A 17,996-nucleotide genomic window follows, 5' to 3' on the forward strand; every position below is an offset into this window, starting at 1 on the left:
TGTAGTTAACAGAATTTTAAAATTAATACAAAATTTAACAGGTAGCCAATGTAACGATGATAAATCGTTAATATGATCATATTTCTTGGTTCTCGTCAGCATTCTGGCTGCTGCATTTTGAACCAATTTAAGTTTATTAATTGATCTTGCTGTACATCCTCCCAGTAATGCATTACAATAATCTAGTCTTGAGGTCATGAACGGATTAATTTGTTTTGCGGCATCAACAACTGAGAGCATGTGTCGTAATTTTGCAATATTTCTTAGGTGGAAGAATGCTGCTCTACAAACATTGGTAATTCGATTTTCAAAGGACAGATTGGAATCAAATATAACACCTAACCAATATATGCCTTCTTTTTAATGTGTTTTCATCTTTAATGCATTCAGCTGTAGTAAATGTATTTTGTTCATTTCTGTGTGTGTGTGTGAGAGTGTTATTGTGTTAGATGAAAATATTTTTTATGGAATAACATTCAGAAAGTGTCACTTGTAAAGTTTGGCCTGTCTGTGGTTTGGCTAAGTTTGGTGGAAGTTAGTGAAATAGGCAACATCACAGAACCTTTAACCTTTGCTTTACAGAACCTGTATGACCAGAATGGTCATTGTTACACCATAAAAATATATAACTATATCTTGAAACAAAGTCACATACTGCAAGACTTGTATTGAGCCTTGTTTAATGGCATGTTTTCACTTGTTTTAAGCATAAACCAAACTACATTTATAATTTAATTTCTTATTTTCTAACTGCCATTTTTGCAGTGTATCATTATAGTAAATGTTATGATTGGATGTCCTGGATAAACAGAACTTTACTGTATCAGGAAAAAGAACAAGAAACACAGTTACTGGATGAATAACCTGATGTGAGCCAGTGAACCGTAAAAAAAACATTATGGTAAATACAGCATAATGTAAAAGCTGCGATGTTCCCAGATTGAAAGCAGCCATTGTAACAATGCTATGTCAACGTTGATGCGTCAACGTTAATGGCATTGAATTAACGTTACAAGGTGATGTTGGTTCAAAATCACTTTTGCACCCTCAGTTAAAGTTGAAACAATGTTGAAAATTCAACAAAAAACCTATGTTAATGTCACTGAATCAATGTTTCACTGGGATGTTGAATCTACATCACTTGTTGAATCAATGTTGAAATTTCGATTATGTTGTTGAATCAATGTTACATTCTGATGTTGATTCTACATCATTTTTGCATCCTGTGGTAATGCTGAAACAACATTGATTCAAGAAATTTGGTGAAAAACAATTATATAAATAAAAACAACTTTAAAAGTTTGTAGAGTTTATTTATCTGTATCACAAAAGTAATAAAAGTGATTAAAAAAATGAAAAAGATTGTTGCTGGAGTTACTGCTCCCACACTCAGTTAGCTAAATCAAAGACATAGAACAGTAAGATAAAAATCGATGGAACAAAATAATTATCTTAATTGTTCACAAATGATTCTACTCATCTCGATTGTAGATCAACATGACCTGAATTGGGTGGCCGATAAGATGAATGTCAATGTGCAGTCTGTGGCAGCAGCAAATTTTGACAATATATATATATATATATATATATATATATATATATATATATATATATATATATATATATATATATATTATTTTTTTTTATATATATTCTTTTTGTAGTCTATAAAGTATATTTTCTGCCTCATTCTATTGAGAGAATCCACATAAGATCACTTATGTTTTTTGTAAGAGCTGGTTGATTTAAAAAAAGTGTAATTAATAGTCCAAAAGTTGAATTTTCACTGAATTTTCACTTTTACCAAAAATTGCTTGATTAATATTGTCAAAATAATCGGCTATACATGAAGATCGGGTTGTTAAAAATTATGGGTATAAAAATAAATGTGGAATGTGAAAATTAATTTAAGTTGGCTAACTCACCAAGCAATTGCAAAATAACTTAAATAGATGAATATACTTTCAAAGGAAGAAGTTGATTAGTTTGAAAATAGCAAGAGGCATTTTGACCACATGGTCACAAAAAAAAGTGGAAGCTCCACCCACTCAAAGTCTCCACCTATTTATAGGCATGGGTAATAGAAATAATTCAGCCCCAGCTAGATAAATATGTATTTGTTGCAGAATACTGGAAGAGCCTGCATTTGCATCAGAGTTAGACAGAATAGTTGCATGTGCAATGCAAGTGCAGAATTAAATCAAAGCATCCTTTCTCTCTCAAGTGTCAATTCTAAGTGACGTCAATCACTGATGATTTTGCACAGAATGTATTACCACTGCACTTTAAGGAATATACCATAATGTTTTCAGAACTTTTTTAATAAATCTTGATAAAATAAGATTAGGCACATTTTAAGTAGCCAATATGAAAATGTTACTTGTAACGGAATCCCACACACACACACACCCACACACGTCAAGTAGAAAATCCTATTGCTCTAATTGAAGCCCCACCCACTATCACAACCATATCAATGCCAGTAACCATACTACAATATGTTATGAAGTCTGCAATAATTAATGAAAGTATGGTGTATTTGGTTATATTGGCATTAGTCATGTAAATTATGTAGATGGACTTATGTCTCACGTCAAGACTGACACCCCATATCGATGATTCCCTATGATCCAGAATTCCATGACATCCCTAAATATTTTACAACCAGTAAAGCAAAAGGACAGAAAAATAATAAGGTAGATGAACACCATTGTTTGAAATCATGCCAGAGAATTTGTGTGAGTGCATCACGTGGTTCCACAAAGAAGACTTCTATAAAGGATTTCTCACTATTGAGAAAGCATCAATGAGAACATTGAGATGCAAACATGATTTCGTAGTCATCAATTACAAATAAATTTTAGTTCATTAAACAGACCACCAGAGCAAGGTGGTAAGATTTGTTTTTGGAGAGTGCATGTGTGTTTATTTGCTTATAGTTTGATCTGCATTTGTATTTACATCTCTGTCGCATAGTCCAAAATGTGCTTTTTGCCAGCCAGCCACTGGCAAGTGAATAGAAAAAATTTGCAGGCCATAAATGTTTCTTATTGGCCATGAAATGTTTTGGGTTTATTTGAACAGCTTCATCCCTGAATTCATTGTTTTAAGTCTTAGGTCCTTTTTTTTTAAATATCTGATATCATTTAACTTAAATAAAGACCCATTTGAATTCACAAAACTTGTCATCAGATATTTTGGTCATTAAAATTAGTTTTTCTTCTCTCATCAATATTAATTATTTTAAGTTGTACTTCCTTCAGTCAAGATTAGATGGTTGTGATTCATTCAACACAGACAATTGTTTTAGTGTCCCGATCTAATCTATCAAACATTATTTACGTTGTTTCCCACTGGATAACATTCTTATGGTCACATAAGGGATGGACATCATAGTAATATATGAATACTACCAAAGGTGACTGGCAGAAATGGCAAGACTTGGACATGTGAAGCTCACAGCTCTTCTCTTCATTTATTTCCATTGGCCCTTCTCATAGTCCTCTGGCTGACCTGGCTGAGAAGCTTTCCACAGGGTTCACCCACATGTCCAGCATCCTCTTCACCTGAATAGCCTGCCACTCGTCATCAAGGGTGTGAGAATAAGGGGATACAAGGAAAACATTTTTTTTTAGAGAGGTTGTTCCAGGGTCCTTTCTCCTTCTGCTTCAGGCTCTTGTCTGCAGCACTGAGGGTGTCCTGTTATGGTCTGTCTGGTAGAGGAGTGTCCAGATAGTTGCAGTACATGGGCAGAGACATGTCCACCTCCTCTGTCACCTCAATTTTGCCCAATTTTGACGTTTCCAATACTGGCGGGGTCTGTCTTCATGACAAACAGGGTGATAGGAGGTAGATTCAGTGGCATAACCATGTTGCTCTGTGTTCTCTGTTTTTCAGTTTATAAATCCGAAAATCCAAGCGTGCTTCTGTCTAGGTCCGTGATCCTTTTGGCCAGATGTAGTGTCACACACATGGGTTATAATCTAAACAAAATACTCCTATATTCTCTGTTCTCCGCATACATCAATCTCTTAACTCTTAAGCATGGTTCATACTCGACGCATCCGCAATAACATGAGGGAGCGTCTCAGATCCTCAATGTAGATTTTTCTGATGTTGATGCTCTTTAACTTTAACTGCAGTACAACAAATAATTAAATGCCTCAAATGCTTGCACAGTACCAGTTACACTCGTGCAGATAATTTGACAAAAGTGTATGGTTACAATTTTTTTTAAATGATAGAGAATTAATCATTGCTTGGTAATCCTCTTATAGACTGTTTCCTCTGTGCTTTACTATATGAACGCCACTGTTCTCCTGAGTTTGCTACAAAGGCAGACATGCTGTCACAGCAATAATGGGGCCCACTGGACAGGGGGCCTGGTGCACGTGCAGCCTGGCCAAGCACGGGCATTCTGGTCACAGCTGATGGTCCTCTTTCTCTCTTTCTCTCTCAGGCATGCCACACGGGAATGCGCTCATACATTTACAATAAGAATTCTCTGATTGGCTCGCAGGCCGAGCACTGTGGCATGAGGACCTACTTCTTCAGCGCTGACACGCAGGAGGACATGAATGGCTGGATCCGGGCAATGAACCAGGCCGCACTGATGCAGAGCCACGGCGTCAAGAGGTCAGTCACCTCCTCATACACTCCTCCTCCTGCTTCACCTCCTCTTCTCTCAGGGCTGGTGATTACTGTAGATACAGAAGTATGATTAGTATCTGCATATTCTATTAAAGAAGTCAAAGTTGAATAAAAAAAACTAGAGATGCTACTCTTTACATCCAAACAGGTTTCAGTGAAAAAACTTTGAGGTCTCTTATTTGCTTTCTGAATTTACTTTGTTAATTAATGTCCCTTGTCTGATTGTACATGATGCATCGGTGCACGTTATTTTAAAGAAAACAGATTTCTTTCAGAATCTTCTCTTTTTATGTTGGCATATCCAAGTACTCAGAAGTGGCAATGATCAATGCTAAAAAAATAATAATTGCATTACTTCTAAAAACATTACCCACCCTCGATTTGTCTATTGAGTACTTCAGCAGACAAAATGACTATAATGCCAAATGCTATTAACCTCCTGAGACACGGGCCTGATCGCTGTGTGCATTTTACATTTCCCTATTTGATTTGTAACTAGTAGCACATAATAAAGAAGGAAAAAAATTCATACAATTCTAGACCAAGTAGTCTTCCCAAATTGATGTCCACATATGTGGACAGCAGAACTAAGTTGTGAAATGTTTAATAATACCAAGCTATACAAAGTCAGATTTTTGTTTAATCATATTGTTTATGTTTGTCATGTTTTTGAGAAGTTACATAGATTATATAAGAAGTTAGCATACTTATTTCATCATCATCCAGTCACTGCCAACCGTGTTAAAATAAAATGATACATTATAAATTAATTTATATTTGTATACATTACAAATACTAGAGTTCATTCAGGATTTTTCTGAGGAGCCAGAAATGGTTCTGGCCACTACAGCGGTTCGGCTCAGCGACGTGGCCGGGAAGACACAACGTCTCGTTCCCTCCATCAGGGAACGGAGCTTACATTCGTAACCTAGACGTTCCCCGTCTGTCGCTCTCTTCGACGTTGTGTCGGAGTTTGCTGCGAGTTTGCAAGTCTGCAGTTTGCTGCGAGTTACACACCACTATAAACGTTCCTGTTTCCTCTGACGATCTGCATGCTGTTGGATCTTGACGGCGCACAACAGCGGCTTTCTCCTTCACATTGCACGGCGTGCATTGTTGCCCCTGAGCGCTTCGACAGCGCAGACACACACACACACACTGTGTATTAAAAGAGTAAATTCCTATTAAAAGAGTAATTTCTCTAAAAGAGCAAACACAGCGGCGTTGAACGTCCTTTTAAGGACGCCGTCTTTTCAAGATGCCTTTCCGCCCCTGTGTTGCTCCTGGATGCGATAGAGTGCTTTCCGCTTCAGACGGCCACAGGCGCTGTCTCGTGTGTTTGGGCCGCGATCACACCGAGGCGGCGTTTGTGGATGGTTCATGTTCTCACTGCGAGAACATGACCATGACCACGTTAGCGGTCGCGGCTTGCTTTCAACAGAAAGCAAGCCACCCCAGCTGCACCCGCGATTGCTCCTTCTTCCCACGGGATTGAGGACGGTGCGGTTGGTGCTGGGGGTGATTTGGGGGCGGCAGCGGGTGCAGTTTCGCCGGGTAACCCCCCGCGAACCTCCCATTCCCCGACACGCTCGATGGTTTCCGTCTACGCTCGCGGCGATAGCAGCTCGCCTCACGGCCTGGCTGTCTATCCTCCCGAGTCCGAAGCAGATGAGCTCGCCGCTGCATCGGACAGTGCGGCGTCTGATGCCGAGGACTCCCCTGGACTGCCGCCTTCGGGCCAGCAGGCCCAGGCTGAGGCCGACGCTCAGATGTCCGACATGCTTGCCCGGGCCGCCATGAGCGTGGGGTTGGATTGGAACCCTCCATCCTCCCCACAGCCTTCACGGTTGGATGATTGGTTCCTGGGGGTGGCGCGCCGTTCGCGGCCTCGCATCCCCCCCGTTCCTTTCTTCCCGGAGGTGCATGATGAGCTGAAGTCTACGTGGAGAGCCCCGCTCTCCGCTCGTCTAGGTGCCACCCGCTCCACTCTCACCACCCTCGACGGCGGAGAGCGCCACGGATACGGGGCGATTCCCCAGGTCGATAGGGCAGTTGCGTACCATCTATGCCCCGGTAGCCCTACCGCCTGGCGGGGCCGCCCTGTACTCCCATCCAAGCCCTGTAGGACAACATCCTCGCTCAACGCGAAGGCCTACAGTGCGGCTGGACGCGCTGCCTCCGCCCTGCATACGATGGCCCTCCTGCAAGTCCACCAGGCCAAAGCACTCAACATGCACGGGGGTGGACCTGATCCTGATGTGCTGCAGGAACTGCGCTCAGCGACCGACCTCGCCTTGAGAGCGACGAAGGCCACAGCACAGGCACTCGGACAGGCGATGGCCACCCTAGTGGTCCAGGAACGCCATCTTTCGCTCAATCTGGTCGAGATGCGTGAGGCTGATAAGAACCGCTTCCTGGACGCACCTGCCTCCCAGATTGGCCTTTTCGGCGACACCGTCGAGGACTTTGCCCAACAGTTCTCCGCGGTGGAGAAGCAGACGGAGGCCATCTCTCACATGATGCCCCGCCGTAGACCTGCCGCTACGGGCCCTGCCCCGTCTGCCCGCCGAGGGCGTCCCCCTGCGAAGAAACCAGCTCCTGCTCCGCCTCAACCCGGGCCCAGCTCTCAGCCCCAGCGTCGAGCACCCCGCAGGTGGCGCACGCCCCCTGTCTCACGAACCCCTCCAGGACCCGGAAGGCTCCCAAGCATTCCTGAGACAGCCGACCCAGAGCCGAAGATGTTAGCTCCGGAGGTGGTAAGACCGCTCCGTCCCCCGGTGGAGGGCCGGGAAGAGAATCCTTTGTTTTTTCATGTTTCCACACCCCTGACGGGGCTGTGGTACCCACATTCTCATTAACAGAGCTATTTCCTTTGCCTCTGGGTCACCTGGCCCACAAATGCCGTTCTCGCGGCAATCTGCTTTCAGATTACGACAGTCCTGGTACACCGGACACGGCGATCCCGCCTTCCGCCTGCCCACGACTGTCCCCGGCCGGCCGGTTCAGACGAGTCCAGAGGACGCCAGCATCAGACCTCCTCCTCAGTCCACGAACCCGCCCCTGCCGGGTGCGCGTGAGCAAGGTAAGTGCTTTGAGTCTATTCTCAGCACCTCAGCCTCGGGCCGCAACGAAGCCGCCCGACGCTGCATTACCTGTTCCGCCCCGCTGCGAGGCCCCACCGGGTACGTCCAAAATACTCGTCCCTTTGGTGCCCCTAGCGCAGAGCTGGGTCAGGGAGGACGAGGAGCAAGTCACGTTGGTTGCCCCCTACTGGCCCACTCGGACTTGGTTCTCGGAACTCAGGCTCCTCACGACAGCTCCTCCCTGGCGAATTCCCCTGAGAAAAGACCTCCTCTCTCAGGGATGGGGCACGCTCTGGCACCCGCGCCCAGACCTCTGGAACCTCCACGTCTGGTCCCTGGACGGGACGCGGAAGAGCTAGCTGGCTTACCGGCCGATCGCTAGAATACCATCAACCAAGCCAGAGCCCCCTCTACCAGGCACCTTTACGCCCTAAAGTGGCACTTGTTCGCAGATTGGTGTTCTTCCTGAGCCGAAGACCCACAGAGATGCGCGATTGGGTCAGTGCTTCTGTTCCTACAGGAGAGGCTGGACAGGAGGCTGTCCCCGTCCACCCTCAAGGTGTATTTTGCCGCTATCGCCGCCCACCACGATCCTGTAGACGGCAAGTCTTTGGGTAAGCACGACCTGATCCTCAGGTTCCTGAGAGGCTTGAATCCCTCCCGGCCAGGCCTAGTTCCCTCCTGGGATCTCTCTGTAGTCTTGGCAGGACTCCAGAGACCTCCCTTCGAGCCACTCGAATCAGTTGGACTCAGGGCCCTCTCTCTTAAGACGGCCCTGCAGATCGCGCTCGCCTCCATTAAGAGGGTCGGGGACCTGCAAGCATTCTCTGTCAGCGACACTTGCCTGGAGTTCGGTCCGGCAGATACGTCTGTGATCCTAAGACCGCGACCGGGCTATGTGCCCAAGGTTCCTACCACACCATTCTGAGATCAGGTAGTGAACCTGCAAGTGCTGCCCCGGGAGAAGGCAGACCCAGCCCTTTCGTTGCTGTGTCCAGTGTGCGCCCTGCGCATTTACCTGGACCGCACACAGAGCACCAGACGCTCTGAGCAGCTCTTTGTCTGCTTTGGGGGACGGCAGAAAGGGAATGCCGTCTCCAAACAGAGGCTCGCCCACTGGGTTGTCGACGCCATCACACTGGCTTATCACACCCAGGCCGTGCCCCTACCCTTACGGGTCCGAGCTCACTCAACAAGGGGTGTTGCGTCCTCATGGGCACTGGCCAAGGGCACCTCCCTAGCAGACATCTGTAGAGCCGCGTGTTGGGCAACACCCAACACCTTCGCGAGGTTTTACAACCTCCGCGTTGAGTCGGTTGCGTCTCGTGTTTTCTCAGGTCCGAGCCCGTAGAACTCGGTAACACGTAGACCAACCGGCCGGGTGGATCGCTATGCTTCAGCGCCCTTTCCTGACGTCAAGGTAAAGTAGTGCGCCTTCTTCCCAGGGCGCCCCACTCCGAGTCGGGACCCTGGTTGATTCCTCCCCAGCCCTCCGGGTCCACGGTTCAGCGGAGGAACTCGCCGACCCAAGCCACTGCTGGTATCCTGATGGCCACCCTGTACTGGTATAAGTGCTCCACAGGTAAAATAGAAGGCCTCCTGCGCGGACGCCCCCTGTGCGTATTTCCACAGTTCTGTCCCCTTACGAGCGGACCCCCGTGTCTCCCTTAGGCAGTTACAGCTGCCCCGGTCGCCGTGCTGTAGCAACTCCCCCCTTCGAGGCTGGGATCTACCACCGCACCATACTTTCCACACGAGCCCTAAGACGGCCGTGTGACGTGTCTACCACTTTTCCTCCCCAAGAAAAAGGGCAGGTGTGGTCTCCGCAGGGTCTGGTAAGACCCCTTCCCTATATGCGTGTAAGGGCCCCGGCCGTGATTGCTCTATGCGAGAAACATAGAGAGAAAGAGGCCCAGCCAGGCTGGCCTGTTCCCATGTTGGCAAACATCGCCTTGTTCCCTCCCAGGGTAACTGGAAGGATCCCGATGTTCAGTATGGGGCATTGGGGAAGGGTACGTGCAGCCGGGTACAGACGATGCATGGCACTGGATGAATCCCTGCCCGCCTCTGTATCGGCAGTTCACGTACACGGTTCAGCACATGGCAAGATTGGAATGGGTCCCCTAGTGTCGCTTCTCAGACACAACGTGGAGAGAGCGACAGAAGGGGAACGTTTGGTTACGTATGTAACCTCCGTTCCCCGAGGGAGGGAACGACACGTTGTGTCTTTCCTCCGCAATGTCACTGAACCAAGCCACTGTTGTGGCCGGACCATTTCCGGCTCCTCAGAAAAATCCTGAATGAACTCCCGTATTTGCGCCGCTTAAATACCCATATGTCCGGGGGCGGGACATGCAAATACTGGCTGCCAACTCTCATTGGCCTTTTTTCATAGATCAGAGGTGGATATCGGCGCTCAAGAGAGACCCCTAGTGTCGCTTCTCCGACACAACGTGTCGTTCCCTCCCTCGGGGAACGGAGGTTACATACGTAACCAAACGTTACTGTCACTTAAACTTCCACTATAAATTCTCTGATATTACAGGCTCCTTTGCCTTAGCTTTTGTGTAATAATGTAGTGATTGAAATTTCCTGTTAGAGAATTTCATGCCCAACAGAATTGAAGAGCTCTTTATGGTTTTCTGCACTACTTTTATGTTTAATTGATCTCAGTGAGACTATCAAATTACATAATAAGAAAAGCTGTGCTAATATAGGTGTGTGTGTGTGTGTGTGTGTGTGTGTGTGTGTGTGTGTGTGTGTTAAACATTTATTTATAAAAATGGTCATTTTTAATCACTAACAGACTGAATAACTAACAGTGCTCATGTCATTCATATACTGTATACTGTATGATGTTTTCTATTGATTATGAAGCCCATCTCTGATCCAGATATCAAAAGTATAAGAGCAGGTCAGTGTGGTATAGTCACTTATGTGCTGCTGTTGCAGAGGCACTTTGCCATGGCTGTGAGTATAGTTTGATACTGCAGCTCTGGGACGAGGACCAATGCGGCATGCTGCAGCCAGCAGACTATGGGCCAGCAGCCCAGAACCAAGCACTCAGCCTGGGGCATGATGTTATTGTACTGCCCCCCCTGCTCATCACTTTCATAAGTGCAGAGAGGGTTAGTCCCTAGGGCTTTCATTATAACTGGGCTTTTACAGCTCACATACTATTAGAGAAGGTGCTTTATAACTATGAATGTGGTGGTTTATAATGCTGTTTGTGGTTGGTTGGACAATTTTAGTGCTACCTCTTGGGTTTTGTATTTGTTGAACTTGCTTTACACAAGCATGTAGGATGTTGGCATGCTGCTTTTTCAATCTGATGCCAGATGCCAGGCAACTTGTCTGACAATGTGCAGGGTTAAAATTCACTCTTAGTGCTGTATTACTGCTTTGACCTTCTGCCAGGGGTCTTTCAATGGAGTCCTGTACCTAATACAACAGCGCCATCGAGTGGTCAACCCATGGCATTACATGACAAGACTTTGTAACTTGCGGCTTTATGAATGGTATTTTTTATAGTTGGGGTTAAGTGATCTGATGCATTTTAAACCCCCTTTGGTTTTCATCTTAATTTCCTGAATATGCTTTGAATATTGACTTTTAAAATAATTTCTAAATGATTAAAGCCAACAAAGTCACCTTTGTCAGTCACATGGTGTAAGATTTATGCAGATAATCATTGGGCCGAAAATATAATAAAATAACTAGCTGAGATAAATTAGATACTATTATATAAACTGGTCTAATAAGGGTCAGGTAATGTGACCTAGTGTACCATGTATAGTATTTATTTAGAACAAAAAAAATGTCTATCGGTATCATTGCAATTGAACTGCAATCATGATAGAAATAGGTTTGTTTCACTAGGCAGGTTAAAGGTGAATTATCCATATATAAAGTTATATCAAATATTACAACTTTGCTGCCATGACAACAAATCCCTGTAATCCTGGTTTAGGACAAAACTTTACACAGATAGGGTTAGTAAGCAATTTTATAACACTAAAATCATCATAACATGTATAATGTTTACATATTGTGGCTACACTTTTGAAACTGTGTGTATTTTAAATGTTTATGGACTGGCCCTGTTCACTTCCATTGTAAGTGCTTACTCTAATGCTTAAACATTAAATAAATGAGTGGCGAATCACATTTAAACATTTTTCTATTTTTTGCGATAATCAACATTATGCCACAATCCTAATCTTTTCTTTCTTACAATAAATAACGCTCCTTCCTTCATCCCACAGAGAGGCAGAAAGAGGCTTCAAACCTGAGCAGCATTCAGTTCCTCAGACCAACCACTTCAGCAGCAGCTCCTCCCAGGCAGAGGGCCTCCAGCAGGCACCGCGAGGGGAGGTGGCAGAGCTTAGGCCGGAGAGAGATGAGGAGGAGTGCTATGTTTATAGCAAGGAAGTCCTGGAGGATCCTGTCCAAAGCATCTCCCCTGGAGAGATGGAGGGGCTGTCCCAGCCATCTCGTCCACTGTCTACTGTGCCCGCTAACAGGAACGGGCTGCCCTCGTCGGGCATGCCCCCTGATCAGAACGGGAACGTGGTGTATAAGAGGGGTCTCGTCCCCCGCACAGACACAGAGAAAAAGGTACAGAGGAAAACGGCACTGGCTCAGGTGGAACACTGGGTGAAGGTGCAGAAAGGAGAGCCCAAAAGGTCAGTTTTGTTGTAGACGTCTTTATGATGCGCTGTAATAAAGCAAGTGCTAGGAAATAGCACTTGGTGTTAAATGCAGCTACTCATGATGGAACTTTGAAAACTAGCTGTTTTTTCTTGTATAGGCTTCAATTTACAACTTAGTTTCCTCTTAGGAAGGAGGTCCCTCTAGTGGCTATGATATGAATACAATAAATATTAAAGGAACAGTTCACCAAAAAAAGAAAATTCTGTCATAATTTACTAACCCTCATGTCGTTCCAGACCTGAATGACTTTCTTCAGTGGGATACAAAAGGAGATGTTCTATAGAATGTTTACGTTGCTCTTTTCCATACAAAGAAAGCCTATTGTGACCAGAGGCTGGCAAAAAAATTATTGTACAACTTGTGCACTACTTTATATTCCAAGTCCTCTGAAGCCATATGATAGATTTTGATAGATTTCTCAAGTTGTTATTTGGTGAAAATTATTTAGTCTGCCTAGGCTCTGCAAATCTCTTTTATAAATGTCCATTTTCAGCTAGCTCTGTCAAGAGATTTTTTACCAGGTTTTACATCAATATCATTAACGATGCTGAATACTGAATCACAATGCAGTGAGTTTGAATATGCGGAACTGTAAATTAGATGAAAGAGCTAGGGTAAAGCTTAGATTAAAGAGATAGGGTAACTGTTCCTTTAATATTTTTAAAGGTGTTTTTGTTACATTAGAATAACACTATATGGATTTGTCTTATTATTAGTATCCCTACTAATGCATGTTATTATTGTGCATGTACTGTATGGAATCAAATTTAAAATAAACAGTAAGAAACTTAAAAATAACAGTAATCAACCAAATTACAGCCATCCCACTACTGAGTACACCCTTCCCAGACGGACCCCTCCTCTCCAGCCTAAAGCCACCATGATGGATGCGTACCAGTCATTGCCAAAGACCACTCGCCACCACTCCGGAGGGGGTTCACCCCCTGTTCCCCGCAACCTACCCAGTGACTACAAGTACGCCCATGACCGTCTCAGTCACTTTCGAATGTCCACTGACGAACGGGTGGCCACTAAAGAAGGGATGGTTTGGCAGCTGTACGAGTGGCAGCAGCGTCAACAGTTCCGCCACGGAAGCCCCACAGCACCCATCTACTCCGGGTCTGACTACATGGACACGGCAGCCTTCAGGGTCACTCTGGAGATGCCCAGGTCCATATCTGTGCCCCCATCACCGTGTGAAATACCCCCACCCGGACACCCCTCCAAATCTCTGTCCCCTCGCAGGCCTCACACTCCCGCCGACAGGGTGACGGTGCGCCCGCTGGATGAGTTTGCCACCATAGACACACCCAGCTTGGGTTCTCCAAGAGGAGTGTGTTCCCAGATCTCAAAGGTAGGGAATGTGAAAAAGTTCACATAATCTCACAATTCTGAATTACTTGTGGCGAGTTCTTTGCTTTAGTCAGACCACAGGATCATTGACCACCAAAGGCAAGAAGGGTTATGGGAAATTGAGTGTGTGAAATAGCCATCTTGTAATTTCCCTCTACTCAAGCTTTGATTTGTACTTTGTGCCAGAATTCACACAGTCTGACTCCCAGGTGCAGAGAGGGTGTGTTTCAATAGTGTTTTTTTGTTGTTGTGTTTATGTGTGTATAGCTGAAGTTCCTTGTGTGACAAATTGTGGCATCTGTCGGCTACACCCCCCACATGAGAACGCCCCTTCCAGCACCACATTCACACACGGCATCAGTCAGAGAAGCCCCTGTGTGTCTTACAACTTAACATACTGTCACTATCATTGCTACTCTGCATACGTTAGGAGTCGTGTGAACTTCCTAATTATGTGCTTGAAACAGAAAGATTCACAGAAGCTGTCAAAAACCAGAAAGAAGAAAACATAACTTCAATGACAGAAACATTATACCACAAAGAACAACTCTAACCCTAAAGAGCTTTGAAGGTTTAAATAGGTTAATGTTCGAGTACTGTGAGACTCGTAGGATGGAGTTTGTTTCATAGAGCTGTTTTATAGACATCCATGGAGGATCTCTTAACTGTGTTTAGCTGATAAGATTAGCCAAAGGCTAATCAGAGCACCCAATAAACAGCCTCAGCTGTGGCCTCTTTCTTCTGATCTTGTATTTAAATAAAAAACATTTTATACAGCAAAAATGCAGTGCCTTGGGATTAGCATTTGAAACAGAGTGTACAGTACTATGCTGGTAGCAAACAAATTTTAGGAAAGCAGGTTGACTATAATTTATGTGTAGTTAATTAAATCTCTTGTTGTTTGTGTCCTTTTGAGGTGCTGTGGTGGGCCTGGATGAAGAATTTTGTATGTTAAGCAAAACTGTCAAATCTCCGAAGCCCTGTGGCATTTGAAATAAAGCATACACTCTACTTTCTTAGCTAAAATGAACAGATGAATGAGTAAAAATGTGCTCTACTGAGTATTAGTTCTGTGTGCTAAACTTTGAAACTGACTTTTACGTGACTTCAAAAATTTGCAGAATCTGTAAAAAACGAATTTGAGAGTGAATTTTAGGCCTGCTGTTTCTTCATGTAGGGTTTATTAGGGCTAGGTGATAGGGCAATTTAATCAGATTTTGCAGATGAGACAAGTGCCCTGATGGCGATCGCAACAATCATTGACGGATGATGACCGACAATGTCAGGAAACGATAAACCATGAAGCTGGGAAGTTGCCAAATATTTCAAATAATAGCCTAATAGTTGCCATGCACTTACATTTTTTTTTTTTTTTTGTGTAAGGGTGGTTGTGCCTATTTCACCCATAACTGATAATTTTCTCATCAATTACTTACTCTCATGCTATCCCAGATGTGTATGACTTTCTTTCTTCTGCAGAACCATTTTGAAGAATATCATCTCTGTCGGTCCATACAATGCAAACGAATAGTGATTACAAATTTGAAGCTCTAGAAAGCACATAAAGGCAGCATAAAAGTAATCCATAAGATTTAAGTGTATTAATCCATGTTTTCTGAAGTAGTCCAATCGGCTCGGGGTTTGTGATTTGAAGCTCGATTATACTTCGCATAGCGCCATCTAGTGCTCTGCGCATGCGTCAAGCACTAGGAAGTGTAATCAAGCTTGAAATCATGATCGAGCACAGAGATTGAAATAGCAAAATGAACAGTGAAAAATGGAGTTACATTTTGGTCTATTCTCACCCAAAACCAATTAGATCGCTTCAGAAGACATGTGTTGAGTTTGGAAGGACATTCTACCACTACTACTTTTAATACTTTTGCCATATATGTCGATGGCAGAAATAGTAAGAGTAGTATGGTAGTGCTTTTTGGAGCTTCACAATGTTGGTCACCATTCACTTGTCTTGTGTAGACCTACAGAGCAGAGATATTCTTCTAAAAATCTTAATTTGTGTTCAGCATAAGAAAGAAAGTCATACACATCTGTGATGGCTTAAGGGTGGGTAAATGAGAGAATTTTAATTTTTGGGTGTACTATTCCTTTAATAATACTAATCTACAATAAGAAAAGAATGAGAGTGATGATACATCTTTATTCAAAACATTTCTATCTTGCGACATCAATTATATATAATTCACTCTATAACAAAGCAATACCTTTCCATAGTTTTTAATTTGCATAAATGTGCTGTGATATTAGTCATTCTGGAACATCCACGAGACAAGAGCTGTTGAATTTTACATGGCCCCTCTTTTGAAAATCCGCCCTCCAAAGATAGCATTGAGACAGTCACTTAACAGTAGACCAGCAGGGCTTCTTCTCACGGTTGTCAAACACGGACCGCGGTCACATTTTTGTTTTGCTACCATTTATTGCTGTCACAGAGACCGGTGAGATATCTCATTATTTATTTAATTAGATATTTATTTATTACTTATTTCAGTGATATCTTTCAGGAAAAAGGAACTTACAGCACCTTTAAGCTGAATATAGGCCATCGAATTAATCTAAATTTGGACAAGTTTTTAAACTATGGCAAATAAAGTTATCGTTAAAGCGGCGGTGGGGGCTGGGAGATGGATGAACAAAGTAGTCGGTTATTGTGATGTTTTCTATTTATTTAATTTTTTTAACTGTTGACCTCACAGCAAATGTTCAGTGTGCATTTGTGCCTTCACAGACGTCACAACTAGAGAGAAGATCCATGCCAACTATGGGATACATCACACACACAGTCAGTGCACCGAGTCTGCATGGAAAAACGGTAAGACTTACTACTACAGAAGCTTACCACTTTCAGAAGAAAACATTCTTCAGTGAACTCAAAAAAACAAGTTGTTTTCAAGCTATTATAGGCAAACATAGAAGATGTGCTTGGTAAATCACATTTCTGCCAAGAGCTTTTTGCTTTCTAGTTAAGAGACTTCAGTGAGTTAAGAGATTTCATTAAAGCCTGGCAATTACAGTTTGCCTCAGTCCACTCCGATTGGCCACATTTCATAACATATTGGCACCACCCTGGTGGTCACCTCCTGAAGTGCTTTTTCTCCCGTCTCCCCGCTGTCCTGCAGCTGGAGGAGTTGACCCTGCTGCTCATCCAGCTCAGGAGACACCAGGCCAAGATGGCCAGCGTGCACAGCAATGCATTCACACACCTGCAGAACCAGCACAACGGCCTCTCAGGCCCCAGTTTGCAGGTCAGAGGGTCACATTCTCCCCTCAGCCCCCCATCTGAGCATATCATTCCCCTCCCTCCCTAACCCCCATACTGTGCTCATCTGTACAGTCATGCGCTGTTGGTTCTAGTTATGATTGCATTGGTTTGGTGCTAGTTCTCCATTAGCATGGGGTCTGCTGTAAAACATGCTATAGCTTGGTCTGCAGATTCTGATATAACAACCTGTTTTGTGTTTTTGAAGATCTTATCCTTTGCATTTTGCCTTTTGTTTCATTGAAATTTTCTTTTTTTTTAAAAGCTGTTTTGACCCTCATGCATGTTACTTGTTGACTTGCCTGCATTCACATTATTGAATGTTTCTATGAAAAGCAAACATATGAAAACGTTACTAATACTACTTGCAGTATATGCAGTTGTGAATACATGTGAAGTGTGTCAATTAAAAGTACAGATGAAAAGAATAAACAATTAATAAAAAAGACATTACTTAAAGGGGTAGTTCACCCAAAGATTAACATTTTCTCATCATTTACTTACCCTCATGCCATCCCAGATGTTTATAACTTTATTTCTTCTGCCGAAAACAAAGATGTTTAGAAGAATATCTCAGCTCTGTTGGTCCTTTCAATGCAAGTGAATGGTAGCCATATGTCTAAAAGCCCAAAAAGCAGCATAAAAGTAATCAGTTTGACTCCAGTGGTTAAATCCATATATTCAAAGGTTATATGATAAGTGTGGGAAAGAAACAGATCAATATTTAAGTACTTTTTTACTATAAATCTCCACTTTCACTTTCAGACTTTTATGCTGCCTTTTGGGCCTTTAGACAAATGGCTACCATATATTGAAAGGACCAACAGAGCTGAGATATTGTTTAAACATTTTCATTTGTGTTCTGCAGAAGAAAGAAAGTCATAAACATCTGGGATAGCATAAGGGTAAGTAAATGATGA

At 43.7% G+C, this 17,996-nt stretch overlaps 1 protein-coding gene across 16 annotated transcripts in view; it reads left to right on the forward strand.

The window, feature by feature from the left end:
* Positions 1-17,996, forward strand: part of plekha7b (pleckstrin homology domain containing, family A member 7b) — a 155,497-nt gene that overhangs the window by 107,042 nt on the left and 30,459 nt on the right. For 11 of the 16 annotated variants that reach the window (XR_007972587.1, XR_007972583.1, XR_007972588.1 and 8 more), the window contains 5 exons: positions 4,460-4,635; positions 11,999-12,418; positions 13,266-13,800; positions 16,546-16,629; positions 16,937-17,062. Coding sequence is in view for 4 of the 16 variants with exons in the window: in XM_052150056.1 (XP_052006016.1) it covers positions 4,460-4,635; positions 11,999-12,418; positions 13,266-13,800; positions 16,546-16,629; positions 16,937-17,062 (1,341 nt within the window). In the remaining 12 variants the exon portion in view is untranslated. The remainder of the gene's footprint in view (positions 1-4,459; positions 4,636-11,998; positions 12,419-13,265; positions 13,801-16,545; positions 16,630-16,936; positions 17,063-17,996) is intronic. The other 5 variants (XR_007972596.1, XR_007972593.1, XR_007972597.1 and 2 more) reach the window with 3 other exon arrangements.

This window comes from Xyrauchen texanus, chromosome 2, assembly GCF_025860055.1.
Source record: "Xyrauchen texanus isolate HMW12.3.18 chromosome 2, RBS_HiC_50CHRs, whole genome shotgun sequence".
Classification (NCBI taxonomy): Eukaryota; Metazoa; Chordata; class Actinopteri; order Cypriniformes; family Catostomidae; genus Xyrauchen; species Xyrauchen texanus.